The sequence below is a fragment of the Motacilla alba genome, chromosome 5, assembly GCF_015832195.1.
Source record: "Motacilla alba alba isolate MOTALB_02 chromosome 5, Motacilla_alba_V1.0_pri, whole genome shotgun sequence".
Lineage (NCBI taxonomy): Eukaryota > Metazoa > Chordata > Aves > Passeriformes > Motacillidae > Motacilla > Motacilla alba.
Window position 1 is genome coordinate 6,292,865 of NC_052020.1, and position 22,341 is coordinate 6,315,205.

Here is a 22,341-nt window from a genome sequence, read left to right on the forward strand (position 1 = left end):
CTTGTGGGTCGAAGCGACAGGATCACAATCCTATTCCACTTTTCTTGCAACTGATGCCTTTTTGGGACTACCTAAAAACAAAGGCCAGACAAAATTAAGGGAATAAAATGCAGTTGTATTTATTGAAAGGCCTTCAGGTACATTTTGGGCAGACAAAGCCACCCCAGGGACTATACCCAAAATGGACGACGGGTCACAGGTTTTCATACTTTGATAAGTTTGGTCCATTTGCCTATTGGGGGTTAATCTTCCAATTACAGCTTCAGGTTATGAAGTAATTTACCCCCAGTTTGCTGCCCCCAACTCACTTTTGTTTCCGTCTCTCGGTGCCTGAGACAGTGAGGAGTCCTTGATTGCCAGGCCTGGAGAGGAATTGTTCTGCCTGACCAAACTGGGAGAACAGTAGCTAACACTATATGGAGTTTAGGGTTACACACTGAAGAATTGCAGGGTAACAAATATATGGATATATATAATATGTCTATATATAAAATATAACTGTAAAAGCTAAAATCCTAAGACATCACAACTACTGTCTCATTGGTGCTTTTCCCTCAGGAGCTGGATAACACAGAGCTCTGCATCCCTTAAAAGCACCAGTACAGCCTAGATTTAGCTTGTAGAGCATGTTCATTTGCACTTAGCGCTGGTGCTGAACATTCAGTAATATCTCCTCAAAGATTTTTCCAAAGAAAAGTAGGGCAAGCTAATGAAACTCCTGCAAGAGTTAGAAATAGGATTAAAAAAATCATAGATTTTAGCCACAATCATGATTTTCGGGGGAAGAGTGACGGAACACGAGCCAGTGGAATCTCCAGGGAAATTGGAAAACCAGTACACGAGGGAAGAGGAAAGGGGGAGGCTGAGAGTGTGTGCAGGGGCAGGTGAAAAAAGGGTTATGTTTCATACAGCAAGAATAAGGATCGGCATGTGAAGAGCCAGTAAATATCTGAGTCAAAGCACATGCACTTCAGTTGGAGAAGGTACAGCACTAGCCCAGTGGCTCTTTGCTAGCCTCTTCTTTTTATTCCTCCTCAGGATATTCTGTGCCTCTCACTGCCGTGAGGAGCTTAAGGGTTGAATCTTTTTTTTCTTTGGTGACATGATAATATTTTATCCTGGAAATGACTAATGTAGAGCCGTAAGATTATGTATTTATTATGCAACAAGAGAAAAAAAAATTAGGATAGCACATAAGAGGCTGTTCCTGCTTTAAGCATGGGTAAACAGATATTTACCAGGAATGAATGAACAATTATAGCAGAGGAACTCTTGCTGATTACATTCAATATAGATAGCTTTGGATTAATCCTGTGCTAGCATTTTCCACATGCTCTTTCTGTGTTCAACCTGAGCTCCTGGTGCTCCTATACACTGAGTGATTGCTGCATATGAATAGGACAATAAAATGAACTCATAGAAGATTAGGCTTTTACCTAATTCAACTTTCACTTTCACCTCTCCCTACCTCAACAGGGGTTGCAAATTTGATTTTTTTTTACCATCCATGAAGGAAAAAATTTCAGTCACAGTAAGTGTGAATTATTAAATTTCACTGGACCAAAGCTAAAAGCAACTTTCTTATCCTCAGCTAATGAAAGTAAAGGAGCTTTTCAGCCTAAGTACTGCAGAGTTTATTACATCAGGTATGAGAGAAAAAGGAAAACAATTGTTGGGGTGATCAGCAAACCATTTCAGCCCAGCTTGAGACATGGTAGCAGACACTGATGTGGCATTAGCAGTCTGGTGCTGAAGTTCAGCTCTCACAAACGCTGGGTCTCAGAGTTTATCCCTTTGTTAAAAACCCGACCCCGTCGTACCTCACGGAAACGCCAGAAGTGAGCAGGATCCTCAGCGTGTATGCACAACCTGTTTCAATTCTTTCTTTTTGGCTTTAAGGCACAACTCGCTCCGGAGACAGCTCAACCTGTCCAACCCTGACTTCAACATCCAGCAGGTGCAGAAGCAGGAGCAGCTGACGGGCATCGGCCGCATCAAGCCAGAGCTGTACAAGCAGAGATCGCTGGACACGGACGAGGGCCGGAGGAGTAACAGCAAGGCCTGTGGAAAACTCAACTTCATCCTCAAGTATGACTGTGATCTAGAGCAGCTGATAGTGAAGATCCACAAGGCCGTCAACCTGCCGGCAAAGGACTTCTCTGGAACTTCAGATCCGTACGTGAAGATATATCTGCTCCCCGACAGGAAAACAAAACACCAGACTAAAGTGCACAGAAAGACCCTAAATCCAGTATTTGATGAAGTTTTTTTATTTACTGTCCCCTACAATGATCTCAACACAAGGAAACTCCATTTCTCTGTGTATGACTTTGACAGATTCTCCAGGCACGACTTGATTGGCCAAGTGGTAGTGGATAATTTTTTAGATTTGGCAGATTTTCCCAGGGAATGTAATATTTGGAAGGATATTGAATATGTCACCAATGTAAGTATTATAATTCTTCTTTTTGAATTTTATTTGTTTCTGGCTTTCTTTCCCTAATCTGATTAAAACTGAAATTGTCTGTTGAATTTCTGAAGGAAAATACTCTATTCTCTCTCTTTCTCAAGCTTTGACCTTAATCCAGGGAAATTGACAGTACATTTTCAGTCCTCATTTCTTGTTCTTTGAATATATTAAACAATGTTTTATGTAGGAGACAGTGGGTTTAGTCACTGCCCTGCTGATAGGGCAGAAATGCTGGAAAATGTTTTAATCTTACTTAATCTGAAACTTACTTAAGGAAATATTACTTTTCTTATTTTGCCTGTCTTCCTACTTTGCATGATTTTTTATGTAACTTACAGCACACTAATGAGCCAGAACTGCAGATTCAACATTTCTTATGTAGCAATCTTCAGTTCTTCAAAAGACTGAAGACTTTATTCTCATAAAGTCAGAAAACCCCAGAGCTACAATCCAGCCAAACAGAGTTCAGACATTGCTGTTCCATGAAAGCCCTGAATGGTTTAACACACTGAATTGGTTTAACTCTTTGTTTGGCATCTCTGTATTCCCAGGGAAATGAGGAATGAATTTTAGAAGTCTGGATTTCAGTTATCCCTAAGTCTCTGTTATCAAGTTCTGTGCAGGAATCCAAACAGGGATATGGTATAAAATCATGGAAATTTCTTCCAAAAAAGAAGGAACTTTCTACTCAGAGCAGGAGCCAACCTCCTTGTAATGCCATTAGAGATGAATCCCACGCATCCTCAGGAGGACAGACCCTCAGTGAGAATGATACATTGCCGAAATCCACAGGGGTGAAGGCACCAGTGCCAAGTGTCAGGAAACATTTCATTTGCTGTGTCAAGCCACATTCCAGTGGAGTGCACATTTTAGAGTCAAATAAACCAGACATCATTAGCAGTAAGATCAAAGGGTAAGTTTGTTAGACCTCGGTTCAGGAAAGCACTGAAACATCTGCTTAGCTGGGGATAAGAAGTCATTGAAAAGTACAGGATGTTCTGAGACAAATAACTTGCCTGAATTCAGACCCTCACCTTATACCTCGGTGGTCTGGTAACATGCCCATAATAAAGGCCAAATTGATTAGTTGTTTTTTCCCTTGAAAAATTCTTTATGAAAATGGATATTTTCCAAGCTTTAAGGAGAGTTCTGTGCACAATCCTGTCCCACAAGAGGATGGAAGTGCAGCAGCAGCACAAGCTCGGTGGGGTGTACAGAGCAGGGGCACGGACACTTGGTGACAGGAAGGATAAATCTGGCTTTTGTAGGAGAAGTTACTGCTTTTCAGCTGCAAGGGAAGAGTAAGGATGTGACAGAGCAGATGACAGTCATTGCAAGTGAAAGGCTGCCTTCAAACAGCATTAAGTGTCCAAAGATCAACTTCATTTTTCACAGTCAACTGAAAGCTGAATGTGCACGCACACTGGGGCTGCTTTGATATGAACGGGTCATTTTCCCCTGCTTTAACTTAGGCAGAAGATTGGATCTGGTATTTTCTTTTGAATCACTTCTTCCAAATTTCAAAAGTGATGCAGCATATCATTTATATTCAGATTTTCTGTAACATCTGAAATGAAATGAAATTCAGGACTGCAACATGAGTCATTTATTAATTCCTCCTGATACCAATTCTCCCATGAAGTGGAACCCTGTTTATCCAAACAGAACACACGACCTGCCATCTAGACTTGTCACTGGCTTTCCAGCTAACAGAGGCCTTTTCAAAGCAAGTGACTCATGGCACATAGGAGACACATCCAATTTTGGGTATTGTGAGTTCTGAGATAAGAGTAGCAGATAAATGGAAGTGTGGAGTACCCGGCTTACCAATTAACATTTCCGAAATTTCAAAGGTTAGAATTCATTCCATGAGGTTATGAGAAATACTCCACACATCATTTAAGAAACCAAGTTTCAGCCCATTTTCTTGTCTGTGTAGCTGAGATATCTCTCAGCCTGACAGCAGAAGCTGGATCCTGATCCAGGGCTACTCGGTGAGGCTGCTGCAGTGAATCCTCCTGTGGCTGCTCTCCAGGCCAGCAGGCAGCTTTAGTGAAACTCAGGAAGAAATTTTGGCAAAGTTTTGAGCCCCATTGGGAAGTTTATGGTTGCAAACCAAAACTGTATCAACTGTAACAAGTTTTCAATAATTCATATTTGAACGTCGTCTTGTTTCAAATAATAATAAAGAGAACAGAAGAATGCTGGGCAAAGTCACTGAAGGGAATTCACTTTATGTAGGTCAGCAGAAAGTGCACACAGGAAGGATATTCCTAGGAAATGAATGAGAAAAAGGGAAGCTCCTCACAGACTGCACATGACAGGTTTGTCATAGTTCTGAAGAGTACAATTCATTTTAATTCCTTGTGCATCTTATTACTCTGCCTAACCAGCGAGCCCAAAGGCCTTTATTTTACATTCTCCATTTTATTGTGTTCTAATCCAATTTGACACGGCAATATAAAAGAATGTATCAAATCCTTCTCTGCCCAGCAAAATATCCTACTTCAAGTGAGCACTGCAGATTATGCCTGAAATGTCAGCTTTACTGCAAACAATGCCATTAAACTGACCTATTATGCCATGTGCTTTCTTCTGTTTTCTAATAACACTGGAAGATTTTTTTTTTTATCCTAAACCAGCAGTTTTCATTCTTTGGCCTATAACATCTGTTACCATCCCAGTGTTTGGAATTATTTTGTAACACAGACACATGTCAGCATAAAAATTTTTCACATGCTTAAAAGCAGTCTGGTGCCAAAGATGAATCTCCAATATCAGAATGACTGTTCTTCTAATCCAAGGCCCTCTGAGCATAAATTCTCTCTTCTGTAACACTGACACTTTTTCCAAGCAGAAAAAAACCAGCAGTGGGCTGTATAATGGTAGAAATAATTAAGTGGATCAACTTAACCATGAGCATGAAATGAACTAGATAAGCTTTTATTATTATTTTTTTAATATCTACCAGTCAGATTACACTGGTTTCTGGTTTATCAAGAAAAAAAAGATACTTTTTATTTTTAGCCTGGGTTTCTCTTGTTGGCATGTTTTGTTTAGTAGCATCTAAAGCATAGTCAGGGTTAGGGGTGGGGTTTTTGGTTGTATTTGTTCACAGACTGATGGCATGTTTGAAGAGAAAAAACAAGTGGTTGATATTTCCTTGGTTGCCATCTTCAAACTCAAGTGGGATCAAGCAAAAACACATGGCTTTGTCACAAGATAGAATGGAAAACCATGAAAGAAGAAGGTGTCAGATATGAAGCAGGAAGGTGTCAGATGGTCCATTTCAGATAAAGAAAAACCTTCTCTTTCAAAAGGTGCCAAGTGTCCTCTTTCATAACTTGCTGTGCCCCTAGAAAGAAAAATCCTTTGTCAAAAGTTGCTTGTTAAACATCACTAGCCAATGCAGGGCACAGAGAGCCAGCTGGAAACACAGCTCTGGCTCCTCCTGGCTCTTGGCATTCTCAAAGTGCTCAGCACTTGTTAAGCAGGTGAACTTCCTTGGGAAGTTTTCTCAACTTAGATGAGGGGGATAACTGGAATATGGAAGTCATTTTAGCAGGTAAATTTGTGGCTTTGGTCTTAGAATGTAATAGCTTCTGCCACTGATGCTATTTTTTCAGTTGTCAAATATAGTTATGTTTAATATCTAGGCAAGGAACACAAACTGCTCTTTTTTCTGAATATTTAAGTTCATGTACACACTTCAAAAAAATCCTATTCTTAACACCCCATTGGCAGCTTTCTCTCATCTCAGAAAACCCCAACACATCAAGGTGCAAATAGAAATGGAAACACTGGGAAATATTTCTGAATCTAAGAGGGAAGAGAGTACAGAAACATGACCCTGGGTAATACAGATGCTAGAATTTGAGAAGTAACATGCCACAGACTTTAAGGAATGTGTTTACTAAAACTCAAAAGAGAGTTAGGGATAGTTCAAAGCCATGAAGAGGCATGAGCTGTATATCAAGCTGTTCCCTTTGACATCCAGAAAGAACCAGTGTATGCCAGAAATTTCAAAGCCAAGAAATTGATTTAATCTGTTTGTAAGAATCTTCAAGCTATATTAGGGTCTGGGTCAAAAATACAACAGTATATCAGACAATGCTGAATTCCTTTTGCATACATTCAGGAAATAATAAGCATATTAAAAAAAATTAATTTAAGATGCATGTTGAAATGCATGTTAGTGTTTTGGCAAGGAGAGAGTTACAAATTAGGGTGTCTATAAGTATTTCAAATTCTGCATTCTAAAAATGCTAATTGTTCACTGCTGCTGTTCCTGAGTTTGCCCAAGCAATAAAGATTTGAGAATTTGTATTTTTAAGCATTTATGTTCTATAACTGAGATGCAACTGGAATCATAACATCACCAGAAGGAAGTCTCAAGTTCCCTGTTTTGGAGATGTTAATGCCAACCGCAGTATGTGCGGAAGAGAGACGAAAAGAGGCTAAATTTTTCAGTCAGTTGTTCATGGAAAGCATAATAAAAGTATAAAATGCTGAAACCTGAACTGAAAAAATGTTCCTCAAAGGCTGCATTGCTCAGGTCCATTCCTGCTAAGAGCTGTGAGCAGTTCAGCATCTGCCAAATGCACATGGGTAGGTGCAGGTCATAAGGCTGAGGGCTTAAACCCTCAAAATCAAGGAAAATAAACATTCTTTGAAAGAAATGGGTAAATCCTGCCCCTAGCTCTCCTACAGAGGAAGAGGCTTGGCCAACAAGGACAGGGCTTGCTCAGGACACGGCGCTGCTAATGGCAGAGATGAGAGCAGGTCCAGGATCTGCAGATTCCTGGCACCAGCCTTAATCCACTCTGCTTGCTCTGCTTATCTCCCTCGACAGTGTGCAGACTCTGGAGCTGGCAGGAAGTCAGCTAAGTCCACCTACTCCAGTTCTAAAAACTGTTTAGCTTGTCAAGATGTTTTAGCTAGTGTTTCTGAAATCCCTGTTCTGGCAACTTGCAGGGTTTGGAGAAGTGATGGCAGCGAGCAAGAGCTCAGAAAAGCCTTTAAAATATTTACAGTGGTTAACAAAACTTTTGAATTTGAGGAGGAACAAAAACAAACCAAGTCTCAGTTTATGAATTCAAATCCAACCCATCAATGTCAAGTGCCATATCTACTTTTTTTGTGTCAATAAATGAGAAACAAAAGTTGATTTTTTTTTTTTTTTTATACAGAAATCCTGTATTAACCTGGTGTTCTGTTTCTTTAGCCTTTGGCATCAGGGAAGCAACCAGTTACGGTTGTGGAGATGTAACTATTTAATTGATTTACAAATGCAAGTCTCTTTAGAAGAGACACATTTGCAAACGCATGAATCTTCCCTGTTTAAAAACATGGCAAAAGCTTAGCAGCAACAACAACTATTTCATGGCTATTTTAAGGCAGTAAACACAAGGGATAAGATTCACCTTCTTTAATGATTTTTTTTTAATTAAAAAAAAACCAAAACAAAACAAAAAAAAAAAAAACTAAAACAAAAAACCACAATCAAAACCAGAAGTACTCAAAAAACTCCAAAACCAGAAAGCATGATTGCCTTTGAGAGGCAGATCGGTGGATTTTCATCTTCTGAGTCACAAGGTCACCCTTTGTTGCATGATTTTTTCTGTCTATTCTTAATCAGCTGTACAGAAAAAAAAATGAAAGTGCATGTGTAATGAATCATTTCATAGCCAAAAGATGCTGGAAAGTCATAGATCTTTAATCCTTCCAATTCCTAAGGGTCACCACAGTAAGGAGGAAGTAGAAATTAATTAGGCTTCAGCATCAGCACAACAGGTACAGTACTCAGTGTACAGTAGAGAACAGCTGCAGACAGTGTTTTTCTTTTCAAATACCTTTTAAACTACGATTTATATGCATTATTTTCAAAACTGGGCATTTCCTTTTGTCTTTTGGGGGCTTTTTCTTTACCAATTTAATGATTACAAATTACAATTACAAATAATTACTTTGTAGGAGAAGATTTGTCAGGAATGCCTTGCATTTAAATGATTAGGGGCTAGCACTCAGCATGGCTAAACAAAGGACAGACATAGTTATGTATAATCACACAGGGTAGAGATCAAATATTCACAGGTTTTCAGAAAGTTACAGGCAGCATGTGCATAATTCTACTGGAGCAACTGGGTAATGGTGAGAATATTAAACAGTAAAACTTGGGGAAGGTCAGGAGTTAAAAAAGAAAAAGCCAACTGCCTTGGAGAGCAGTGGTTTGGTAAGGAATTTTTTTCTGTTGTTCCTGAGTCAGTGGTACAAACATTGCAAACTTGGCTCTAAAAGGAAGACTGTTTCATGCAAGGGCTTTCTCAACAGCCTTGTAATTCCACCGGCATGGCCAGAAACAGAATGGATCCTGTAATATCACTGAGGCTTCAGCTACCATTTATTGGGGGTTTGGGAGCAGTTTAAGGAAATAATAATTCAGAGTGTTGTGTCCACGTGTATGCACCATGTGAAGTTTACAGAGCCCAGGAGCGTGGCCATCAGAATTTCCAAGGGAGCTTTTTCAAGATGGATATTTATCTACAAGAACCCCTACGTACAAAAAATCAAGCAAACAAAAGAAACTAAAGCAGTCAAAAGAATAAACCCAAAACCTGTGTAGTAGAAGTGGCATCATTCCAGTCAAAAAAATTAATAGAAAAAAGGTGTTTCAAAGTTAGTATTTTGAGAAAACAAATTTCAAAATAAGATCTTTTGATTTCTCATTTGGAATGCCCTCCTACAACTATATTTTAAAATCATTTGAAAGCAAATCGTTTCAAGTGAAGTGATGGGTATTCTGCTTCAACATGGGAATAACTCAAAATTCCTTATCAGATGAGAATACTGCTTTCTAAACTGATACTCTCCCTGCCCATCAGTGCTGCATCTTCTTGAGTTCTCCGTGGTCCCTGTATCCTCCATGTTTCCCTGGTACAACAGCCCCAGAACAGCAGTGGTGTATGAAGAATAATTTCCTCCACACATTAGCTGCATGCTGAAAAAGGTCAGACACCATCCTAAATTCCTGCTTCCTTGTAAGTGGAAGTGTCTCTGAGTGTCCCTGTTCCACACGTCCCCCTTCTCCTTTCTTCTCACCCTCCTCTGCCAGTCCTTCTTTTCCCCCAGAAATCTCTCTCAAGCAAGGCTCTGGGAGAGAAAAAGCTCACAGCAACACTGACTGCACATAAAACAAAGCCAGAATGTGATCCCGGTCAGCCAAGCCTGTCCTTCAATTATACCATCCAAAATTGTCAGTGGGAGCTGCAAATACCCAAAAATCTCGCTCCAGTGTTTTACAATTCATAGGCAGCAATTCTTGAAGACGAGCAAAGAGCATTTGCACAGTGCTGGGACTAAAATAGCTGTATTAAAGGGATCTTGGTTGTAACCATTCTGCACATAATTCAGGATTAGACTGTGCCATAGCCCTTTTTTCTACAGGGTTATATAACTTTCAATTTAAACATGTATTTAGCCAGGCAGGGGAAAAAAATCGCTTCAAACACACATTTAATTATTGAACAGTTTTGGGAATGCTTACTCCATCTTTTTTTTTCTAGCAGAGGTCACAAAAAGCATTTCAATAGCTTATGGATTTATCAAAATTTCTGCAAAATCCTACTCTTTAAATTAAGTTTCAATATTTGGAGCCAAACTTGAAAGTATTCTTCCTTCTGAACATACTGTGCTTATGTGAAAAGCCTCAAGCCATTTTTAGCCTTTAATCCCCACTAGATATCACAGCCATCAGGCATCTTTCTCCACCAAACAGGGTATTTCAGAGTTTTACAGTTCCCTCTCTGTGCAGTCTGTTTACCCAGTCCTCATGTTATTTTGGCAGGGCTTTTTATTCAAGAGTAAGTGGACTTTTTCTGTTACAATTTCCTCAGGGGTTCACTGTAAGTGTGCCCAGAATCATGGCAGGATGTCCTGGGCGTTGGGGCAGGGGACAGCAGAGCTGTTTGGGAAGCACCAGATCCAACAAGCTGGCATGCTAACACAGCCTGAAATGTGGATGTGCCAGGGCACAGTCCTGGCTTCATCTCCTCTAGTACACCTGTGGCCCAGGTAAACAGGTGAGAGAGAAAATGCCACTACACACAGGCTCTTCTCTCACCAAAAGATTTGTCTGGCCCCTTTCTAAGTCTTGGTAGAGGATGTCAGCTGTGTCACACTTTAACCTCTCAGGATTCCAGGATCTGTAACAGAGGACAAAATATCAACTGTACAGAAGGGAGGGATTGCTGGATTGTAACTAGCGCTAGGAGGCATGAGAATAAATTATGGATCTTGCCAAAATTAAGATAAGGCTATACCATTTGCTAAATAACCACACAAGGACTGTCTTCAGACCTCTCCACTGCCCTTGTGGGGGGAAAACATTAGAAGCTGCAGCTGAAGTGGGAGCTGACCTGAGGAGAAGGACATATTATTCCCACAGTATGTATGTATATATGTATCTATAGATTCTCTAGCTTTTCTCCTCATCCAGGAAACTTTGAACTGCCACAAATGACAGTAGGAATTTCAAAGGACACACAAACCATTTTTCCTAAGATTTAGTGCAAGATTGGTTGCACTGGTGCTGATAACGATGAGGTTGTGGATTCAGTCCTTGTATGGGCTGTTCTCTGAAGGGTTGGGCTGGGTGATGCTTGTGAGTTCCTTCCAACTCAGAATATTCTGTCATGCTGTGAGAAGTAGAATTCCAGATATTGTGGAGGCCCTGTTTGTCCCTGGGTGGCCATGGAGGACGAGGTTTGTGGCAGCTTTGCTATGTTCAGTCACAGCCCCTCAGAGCACGAGGGCTCTCTCTGCAGACAACCTTGCTCAGGTCATTGCAGGAAGATCCACAGCTCTGCTCCTCCATTCTTTCACTTTGTGAAAAATAGGCAGCCAAACCACCCAGGGGAAGAGGGGCAGAAGGCATCACTCTTTCATGCTAAGTGAGCTATTTTTCTGGGAGCTGAGCTAAAGAAACAACAGCAGAACTGAGGACCTGACTGAAAGCTTTTTCTTCGAGATTTATCAGCCCCAGCTTTATGACGCCTTTGCAGCAGAGAACTTCATTTTTATTCACTGTTTCATTTCATTTCCTGTCATGTGCGCTCATTTCTCTAAGCATTCTGAATATATGTGTATCAGGAACAACATGAAAAGTGTGGTGTTCCCTGCAAAAAATCCAACAGGCTATGGCAACATCGCTTTGTGCTTGCCTGGGGAAGATTAAATGACAGACACACAAATCTCTGAATTCTGCACTGGTTCTCACAAAGGCAATGCATGCTCAGTGCACACTCCAATTCTAAAATCATGGATATTATGACCCCTGTAGCTAGTCTTGCTGAAGTTACTGGAAGTATTCACAGGGGTAAATGAGGCAGAGAGGCTTTTGCAGTGTCTGAGCCTTCCTGTGGCTCCCTAACAGAGATTTAGAGTGAGCATTTCACACCATGTACTGTGGAGAAGTGACAGGCTCAAATGATGGGAATGCATTAGCAATGTCTGTGCTATCATGACATTTGAGATTTGTGTAGCTACATTCTCCTGGCCCTTCATTGCTTGATTAAACACCTTGCTCTATTTACTCAAGAAAACAGGAGTCACAAGCTACCTCTTACCTTAGTGAGTGCTCAATCATTCACTACTCCCTTCACCAGGCAATCTTCAAATTAAAGCTACATACACCATCTGGAAGAGGATTCCTGACTAGTGGTAGGATCTTGCTTGTGATGGGCAGGGAAGCAGAAAACAACTGACAGCTGGAGGTTTTCACAGTGATTATATGAACTATTGGGGAAAAATCCCCCACTTAGTTATTTGGGACAAACCTGACATCTAAAAAAAATAGAAGTTGAGATACTTGGGACAAACCTGACATCTAAAAAAAAGCATTTTATCACAACATCAGAAAACATCCCCTTTCTTGCAGGCAACCAATTACCGACATCCTCAGACTGTGTCTAAAGTCATTGCCCCCCCTACCTAACATCTCCTCTTTCCTGCAGTAAAATTAGTGGGATTATTTGGAAAGGAGCAGTGAATAGGAGAACCACTTTGAAGGTTAACTCCAAATAACAAAAGAACAATTCTCCATACTGTATTTTGTACATCTGTTTTCAGAATTCATTGAACTCTATAAGTGTTTTCTCTTTAAAAGCATGCTGGGGTTTTATAAGTATTTTTAAAAGCCAGCTGTGATTTAATCAACCATCTGATCTGCATTGAAACTCTTCTGAATAACCCCAACAATAAAATAAATATGTATGCAGTAAAGTGAAACAAAAGTGTGTACAAAAATTATAGAAAAAACCAGCAGACTTTGGTTTCAAGCACCCTAGAGAGATATTTGTGATCATCAGGAAGAAAGGAATCACTTTAAAATAATGAAAACCTTTCAATAGCTGCTCTTGACTGAGCCCAGAATCTTACAGTAAATGCTAATTTAACTATAAACTTCACTCTGTTGGGACCACCACACTTTATGCAGGTAGAAATGAGCAGTGCTCAGGATTAGATCCTGACTCTACTGCAAAGTCAGGGAAAGAATTCCCACTGAAGCTCAAATTTCATGCACATCCTCCTGCTGTAGTCTGGAAATAGTATCTTGTAAACAGTACAAAAAGACAAATTAAATCATGTAAACAAGTAGCCTGAGCTATGCATCAGGAAATGCAATAGAACTGAAGAATAAGCAAATTACCAGCCTTCTGATCCTCTCCACAAAAGAAACATCTGACTGTGACCTACTCAACAAAGATTTGAAGGTAGTCCTCCTCCCCCAATATCTGATGATTAAAATGTGAGCGAGATCTCAACTTTGGTTTTGAAGAAAGCAGATAGGGTTCTCTCCATCAGAAATTACCTGAGTTCAACATCTGCTTCTTCATTTCTGACTGGCTGCAGCCATCCTGATGGAATGAAGACAGATTATTTTCCCCCAAAGTTTCTGCTGTGAGCATCCTGACCCATCTCTTTTGGTAGCTCAGCATTGTTTCTCATTTTCCAACTCCTTTTCCAAATCCTTCTCTTTACTTAATGTATAGAGCATCAACAGTCTTGGGAAAGCCATGAAAAACACTTCATTTGGCACAAGATTTTATCCCAAAAGAACATATAAAAAGCTTCTCATCCCATCTGTAACAGCAATGCTTTTTTCATTGAAATAGCATTTCAATGCTATTTTCAAAATACAGATATTTAAAACAAAAAAATGTGTCTATCTCATTAGATGCTCACTGTCTTCATCCCCATCATCATGTTCTTCTCAAAAGTTACTTATTTTGGGAAACATGTCAGTGCAAAATCAGCACACACATCCTTCTTTTCTGACAGTTTTGAGTCAGGACGGTCAGAGATAAGCACACTAAATTCTTTCAAAATCATACTTCCAAAAAAAATGAAGTTTTGCCCTTTTAAGGTATCAGATCAAGTACCCAAAATCAGATGAACAAAGTTCTTAAGTATACTCATAATTTAGGACAAGCCAGTTTACAACTCTCATCTAAAAACATCACATTATTTAAATTACAAAACAAATCAAACTGATTCAAATAAACTGAAAACTTGAGATGGCATTTAAGTGACCCTGAGATTTTAAGTCACAAGCTGCCTAACAGTGCTACTTTTTTTCCCCTACCCATAAGTGAGAATGTACTGAATAATACCATTTATTCTGAATAAAGTCTTAGCCAGCTCTAAGTCTGGGCATCTCACCACACTCATAATTCCATGAGGAAGAGCAGAACAAACTGCAGAAAACAGTAAATTTCCTCTCTAGGTATGTTTCACATGTAGCATGTGTAAGGTAAAACAAGTTAGAAGAAAAATCTGCTAAGAGGAGACGGTTCTGTTGACTCATCTTTATGGACTTAAAGCACTAAAGCACTTCTATATTTAGTGCTCTCTTTATCTCACATCTTACACTATCCTCTGTGCATTCTTTAGGAGAAAAAACATGCTCACTGAAGTGGCCCTAAAATTGCCTCCAGTGCACGTCTAAATATAATGGGGAGGCAGGAACACATCTGATAGAGAACAAGTGTTACAGAAAAAGAGCTGTTATCACACTCTGCACAATCACATCTTCCCCTGCTCATGCTCTAGACACCTGGATGGATGATACACTCAATTTCATAGTCTGCATTTTCTAAAATGGATTCTTGTCTTCTCTCTTCACCTTCCTTCAGCTCCCTCACATACTTTTGTTTTGCTTTAAAGTTCATTTTTTTTTCTGTACACTGCTAAGTAGATGTAGTGCTGGGTTGGTAAACTGCTTAGCAGCTTCATGATTAAAATATTCTGTTTATTTGTAAGGTAGGGGGATGATACACAACATAAATTCTCCACGACCAGATCCATAAATCTCAATGTGTGTCAATTTGTGTCCTAATGACAATAGTCCAGAGCTGTCTCTGAAGAAAAGCAGGCAGCTGGGTTTGCATGAACTTCTGGGCAGCACCAGCAGTGAAGATAACGAGAAGCAGTGAAATGTTCCTGGTACTACCTGAGGGAAGTGGCTCACCCTGGATCCCATGGCATTGGTTTGGGAGGTGAGGCAGGGAGGTTTGCCCTGGCAGGGTTAGATACCCACAGCATCTCAGCATGACATGCAGTCAGCAGGTTTTGCAGACTTAGGAACTCCTCTGTAGCACCTCCAGGAGGAAACAGAAGAGCATTGTCTCCCATGTTTCCTCCCCATGCCTCAAAAAAGCCATCACCAAAACCCCAACATCTCTCCTGATTCAAATGTGTAATTTTCTTTTTAGCATGGTTTGAGAACCAAAGGATGAAGACTGTCCTCTTGTCCACACTTCTGGAATGATGCTGTCTGGTTATCATTAATTTTCTTGTCATCCTCTTTCTTCCTCCCGCTACTGCTTTAATTCCTTTTGTATTTGGAAACCAGAGAGGTTCTAAGTTTTAAAATGGGATAATTTTGCAGTGTTGAAGATGTAGGAGTTTCATCCATATTGACATATTTAATAACTGAGTTTTATAGGTTTAAAGCCCATGAATCTATCTTTCCATTTAAGCTGCAATTAAGATGGAATGGCTGTGCAAGGACAATCAAAGCCCTACAACTGCACACCTTTGCACCCCATCTATTAGTAGAATACTGCCAGCAGTGCAGTATTCTCTTTACCTTGGCTGCTTCAGTTTGAAATTTGCAGATATTCTCTTTTCTATATTACCCATATGAAGAAGTAAATGAAACTTCCATGGAAATTGTTTTGTCTGTCTTTGAAAGAGGTCAGTTTCATATAGCAGTGTTACCAGTGCAGTGCATGTTGTGAAATTTAGTTGTGCATTTGTTCCAATGGAAGGTGACATGGAATGCTCTCAGAGGTGGTTTTGAGTCATAATGATCCCTTTTCACCCTTTTCTCAGGTGGGGGAAGCTTTCTGTGGATGGTGCATTGGAGTCTGGCTCTGTTAGTGTTACACAGCTATTACTGTTATTTACGTTACTGTTACACAGGTGACAGACCAGAAAATGTATTTTTTTTCGTATTCAGTGGCACCACTTAATAGCAACCAAGTCAAAGGTAGCAGAATTTCAGCATCAGGGAACTCTGCAAATGAAGTTGCTTTTTGGCAGCAAAAAATACTTTTTTCATGTGAAGTATCCTCAGTGTTGCCTGACCTGAGGGCATGCATGGCACAACGCGACAAAATTGTGTCCAGAGAAACAAAACACATGGAGAAATTTCAGCAGAAAGACACTTGATTATTGGCCTTAGAATCACAAGGATGCCTAGGAAAAGTGAAAAAATAAAAAAAAAAACCAAAAAACAAACAACAACAAAGTTTTAATAGCAATGAAGAAAATCCCTTTGTAAATCATAGGAAATAAAAAGCAGGAGAAAGAGATTCATAAGCTGATGCTGCTTTCCCCACATGCTGAATTGGCACTGAACTTAAAAGGAGCTACTCACAGAAAATACTGCTTTTGTAAAGTCCAACTTAGATAATAACACTTGTATTACTTTTTTTTAGTGGGATGAGAAGTCAAAAAGGATCAGAGGGAGACAGAGAAAAGGTGCACCAGGGATTTCATTGAATGTGGATTTGATATCCTGATATCACAGAATCGTTTAGGTTGGAAAAGACCCTGCAGATCAAGTAGTCCAGCCATTAACCCAGCAGTGCCAAGGCCACCACTAAACCCTGTCTCTGAGTGCCACACCCCCATGTCTTCTAAATCCTTCCAGGGGTTGGTGACCCCACCGCTTCCCTAGGCAGCCTGTTCCACTCAGAAGAATTCTTAAATGGTCAGACAGGGTTTGGATTAATGGCAATGAAGTTATTTTTGTGGTCTGTGAAGGGGGTATCCAAGGGGCCAGGGTATAAGGGCTGCTTTGCTGCCTGTTTGCAGGGGCCAAGGCACATGTGCTCCTCCAGCTTCTGCATTCTTTACACGGGCCACCACATCTTCCCCCTGAAATCACACCTGGAGTGGAATTCCACTGCAGATGGAAAAAATCTATGAAGAGACTTCTGATTAAATTTAAAAAAAAATAAACATATCTCAGAGAAAATGTCTAGAAATGGCAGGCTACTGCAGCACAGAGTTTGACATTAGCTTTCTGTTTTTCAAGCACAGTGCTATTTGCACTACTCTCTTTTTCTGTATCGATTTCTGGAAAATTGTAGAGAAAACGTAGACTAATAGTAGATTCAGATTTGTGAAAATGGCCTTTCCTTATTATCCATTTTGTGAACTCTGTTTGCTAAGCCTGAGGAGCAAAGTCAGTACAGAACATAAAATGTGAGGGTAATGAACGTGTGTACATCCACAACTGAAAAGAACTGAAGAGAACTTTTTTTTCCCTGATACTTTGACATTCTCCATCTTTTTGCAGCATTACCCAGGTACTTAGTTTCTCTCCTCAGAGTGATGTGCTCAGAATACACGATGTAACAGACAGCTGCTTTGCACAACACAAAATGCCTGCACTGAGAATGAAATTCATATTTTAGTGGAGCTGTAAGTTCACGTGCAGCCATTGTAACTCAAGGTAGAGTGAAAGGCCAATCCATTCATTTGCATACAGATCCAGTTTAAATTGACATTTTCATTTTAACACACTAGGGGGAAAAAAAATTAACAGGCAAGACGTTTTGGATTAAAACATTTTGATTAGTTAACTTCCTTTTAAAACCAGCTTTCTCCCTTGCAATTTTTCTTGGATGTATTTGAAATTTTCATTATTAGTGGTATATGGAGATAATTGAACATATCTTTCAGCTTATGTCAGAATGGAAGCAAAGGGTAACTGGCAAATAATTCGTGGTAGAAATAATTTTATGCATTAGAATGGATTTGCTGCTTCATTTTCTTCAAGCTCATGTTTGCCTAGAGATACTGAACACTTAACACATAATTTAGCCTCTCCTTCATACAACAAACCAGCCTTTAGCCTTGAAACTATGGGAGTTTATTGTCTCATCTCTTTCCATCTCTGTGATGTTCACTAGAAGTTTTCTTTTTAATCTGCAAGGTTGGCCCCCCCAGGTTAAACTGGTTTAAGGTAATGCATCCTACAGTGCCATTAACCTCTGCTTCACTTTAGTCATTTCAGTCCCACTCTTTCACAAAAAATAGAGGTCTAATCCAAATGAGTAACAGCCTGTGGAAGAATTACTGGTTTTCGCATGACAGATGCTGGTGGACATTGATAAAAACTTTTGTCCTTAATTTAGGCAATGAATGCTTCAGAACAAATCCAGTCAGTGTCCCAGTTTTCCAGACTGCAGCGTTCTACTAGTTTGTGACACTGCCCTCTGTGGAACATTCCCTGTCTGCCTGACCTACCTGTCCTTCCATTTCTACCACCTTCACCTGACGTCAAAACTCTTTATTTTTCCCAGTGGAAGCTCCCTCCTCATTTCCTTTTGAGAAAGCACATGCCCTCCAAACACGTATTCCTGTCTAGGGCAATTTGCATTTCATTGCTATTCCCAAGCTTGTCAACGTTTCTGCCTTCCCTGCAGAGGGAAAGGTCTGACTCAGCTCTGTGCCAGAGTGCTCCCCTTAAAGCTTTAGCAGTGGGAAAGCAAACCCACCCTCAGGAGGCTCTGGAAGTGTCATCCCAAAGGTGTGAGCACTGATGAGGTGGGGAAACCTCAAGGAGGGAGAAAAGGAGAAGCCAGTTTCTCCACAACACCCAGCTTGTGAACTCATGTCTCACAGGTTGTGACATTTTTGTACATTCCATCATCAAGGCACAGTTACTGCCTCTACTTTTCAAGCCTTCCCTGTCCTACACCCACCCATAAACACACTCTGCCTCCCAGCACCAGCCAAAATTATCCAAGGCAGCCTGGAAAACAAGAGCCAGGGCAGAAATTTTTGTATTATTAAATCTATACTGAACTTTTCATTTTCTAGAAAGTGGCAAGTCACAGAATAATTTTTAAAAAGGCAGTAACAATTCAAGAAACTAACATAACTTTCGGAGGAATAGTTTAATTTGCAAGGAGAAACTTAAACTTCAATTAGCTTTTCTCTCTGGCCAACAATGCCAACTAGCAAGACTTTAGAACCAATTCTAGACTCTTTCCTTAATAACTGATAAGGGAGTTAAAAATGATGTCTATTAACTTTCTACAGAAGTTTCACTTTCAGAAGGCCTCATTTCTGCTTTCCCCATGAAATCAATTTCTGACACAGGCACACACACACACACAAACTGGACAAGTACTCCAGCTTTTGCAGTCATGTCTCTGCTAATTTAAATTAGCTCAATTCAGACTATCTCTGCCATTCATCAATTTAGTTTGGAACAAATTAAGACATTATTTCTATCTCAATAGCTACAGGATAATTCATTAGATTCACTGTTGGGCCCAGATTCAGCAAACCACTGTAGTTGTTGTGAGCTGCAAATCTGCATAAAGGATTCAAAACCAGTAAAAATCTATAGGATTTAAGAACATATATATGTTTATATATATATACATGTTTTTATATATGTTTAAGAACATATATATATTTAGATGTTTAAGAACAGGTATGGGATAAAGTTTATCCCATGGAATGGAGGCTTTTATAAAAGGATCTTAATACAGCATAATTTATCAATAAAATCTTAAATGACTCTAAGGACAAATATATCCTGTAAATGCATCCCAAGGATCATATGCAGCTCACCAATTGGAAAGTTTCACTTAATCACTGCCACCTTATTTGTACGATATAAATGATGACAGTGGAGTTGTTGGGTCTTTAGAGAGATAAGTACATTGATTACCTACAAGAAAAGGCCTCTGTCCTTGATTCTGCTGAGGACATGGTGGCAGGAGAAAGTTAGGAGTATGTTCTCCTCAAGGGCACTGACTGGATTTGTTCTGGAGTTTTCGTGAAGTGAAAGGCTCCTACTTTGGCTCCCACATGCCTCATTTCTGAGGCATCTTGAATGACTGGCACAGCACAAAGTTGTGGCTGGAGAATCCTCCTTATGTGGCCTAGATTAAAGAAAAGTAGTCATGACACAAGGATAATGGAATCAGGAGAGGAAAAAAACCCAAAAAACCCCAAAACACAAACTCTAAAAATCCATGTTAAAGGTCTTCACACTCTGAAGACAGAGGATATGGTATTGACTTTGTTTTTGATGCTGTCTTTATAGAGAAGTTGCCAAAATGCTCAGGAAACTGTGAGTGCAAAATCCAGAGTGAATTACATGCAAACACTTTAGCTTTCTCATATTCCTTCACTGCAGTGAAAACAAGCTCCTGAATTGTTTATTCATGTTCTTTCCCAGCAAGTGAAATCAGACATACCAAGCTCAAAAGGCTCCTTTGCCTATTTGCTTTCATTTTTAAGAAAAGCATAAAGAAAAGAAATAGAGACAATGAAATAAAATTTTGAAAGAATGAAATCACAGTGAGAAAATGGTACCCCTTGAAAATTAACCTAAAACATGAAATATAGCCTGACATTGATGTATTGAAAGAATAATTCTAAAAGATAGGCCATTCCCATTTTCCACTTACTTTACTTAATCACATCTCTGTAGATATGGATTGATTCAGGCATTAATAAATATCTCCTCTGCTAGGGTTCATTTCTTTGATTTAAGATGTCATGAAAATAGAATTTTCCAGTCATATCTTTTCTATTCATCTCAAAATGTGTAATGAGAAGCAACTGGCACTCTTCTAGTCACATGCAAATTCAATTAAAATCCAACATTTCAAAAGAGTTTTTATCGGTATATATTTCTCATAGATATAACTCAAAATGACTCTGATGAAATTATAAAAAAAGTAGAGCTAACTTCACAAATTCTTCATGTTAGATACTTCAGCTTTACTGTCATTCCCAAGCAAATTATTGTCTATGGGATTTGTATAATAATTATGTCCTGGACATGTTCCTCAGCAGAATTAGTATCTTATCACTCAAATCTTATCCCAGGCTTCTCAACACAGATAAGTAATTTAATAAATGTATATCCCAAAAAGCAGATAACACTACTTAAAGCATGTGTAAGTCATTTGGGCTTAACACATATACCTAGTGTACTTAACTCATCCTTGCCTTAGCTGAGTGAACCTCCTCTGAAATAAATCCTTGCAAAATTCAAATCCCCTCATTAGCAAATATTAGAATGATGTACAGTGAAACTTATCTTGCACTGGAACATTATAATTCCCTTAATTCCAGGAAAGATTTGGAAATAACTAGGAATATTTTTTTTATTGTTGTTTAAAATGCAACTAATGCTCCTCAGCTTGGAGGGGAGAAGAAGGAGAGACTTGAATAAAATAGGGGCAATCTGTCCTTTCTGTGGAATTCAAATCACACCTTCTCATTCCATGACACCTCTGCTCTCCTCCTCTTTTCCTGTGTCCTCTGCAGAGACATGTCCAACTGCTACAGGAGGCAGCGTGCAGAGCTTCCATGACCTGAGCTGGACAGCTCTGACACAGCAGCAGGAATTTAGCAAATCTCCAAAACCACTTCTGCCTCGAAAACCTCTCTCCAGAGTTACTGACTTAATAGGAAATAAGCAAGGGCACCAGTGCCTGCTAAGTGCTCCAGTTAATGTTAGCTTGGTGAGATGCATAAAAATACATGTGGGCACCTCACAACCCATAATTAGTTTTGCAACATAGCAGAAAAGTGAAAAAGTAGTGTCTGTCTTTTTATAGCTGGAGAAGGGAGGAACCTGGTATAATTGAGACATATGCTTTAATTAGAGTGGCACAGGCACTGCGTGGTGCAGGCCCATCACAGCTTCTCTGCTCCCGAAATACTAAACTCAAGTTGCCAAAGAAATGAGCACAAACCTTATGAATGCCTAACTCGGGGACAGCAAATCTCCTTCCAGATCCGAGGCAGAAGCAGAATTATATAAATTGTCTTGTTTTCTTCCATCCCCTGCTGCCTGCTTTACCATACCCATTTTCTGCACTCTGCTGTATTTATGAGAAGGCAGAGGAGAGCTCTGATCCCAAATGCCATTCCCATTTGTCAGAATATCCCTAACAACCAGGTGACTTGGAGGTTTCACTGGGGAGGTTTGATCCAGCCTGAGCTGCTTAATGCAGCCTCAAAGGCATCAAAGGTGAGGCCATTTCAGGGCCCTCAGTCACCATCCTCTTTGAGGTTACACATCTCCCTGTTTAAAATGCTGAGTTGTACTCACTAAGCAACAGCATGGAGCTGCTGACACAGTACTGGGGAGGGATTAATCCTGCAGGCTAATCTCCAGCAAAATTGAATCATTTTAAAAACTATAAATCATGTGTGATTATAGACTAAAAGCCTACTGTTAGAGTTACTGTTACAGTTCAGCATTTTCAAAGGTGTATTTATTTTGGGTTAGTTTTACAAGGGGGAAAAACTGAAATGTTTTC

General features: G+C 39.7%; 1 protein-coding gene across 3 annotated transcripts in view; it reads left to right on the plus strand.

Annotated features, from left to right (window-relative positions):
- Nucleotides 1-22,341, plus strand: part of SYT9 (synaptotagmin 9) — a 66,869-nt gene that overhangs the window by 30,904 nt on the left and 13,624 nt on the right. For all 3 annotated transcript variants that reach the window (XR_005257086.1, XM_038138310.1, XM_038138311.1), the window contains exon 3: nucleotides 1,900-2,446. Coding sequence is in view for 2 of the 3 variants with exons in the window: in XM_038138310.1 (XP_037994238.1) it covers nucleotides 1,900-2,446 (547 nt within the window). In the remaining variant the exon portion in view is untranslated. The remainder of the gene's footprint in view (nucleotides 1-1,899; nucleotides 2,447-22,341) is intronic.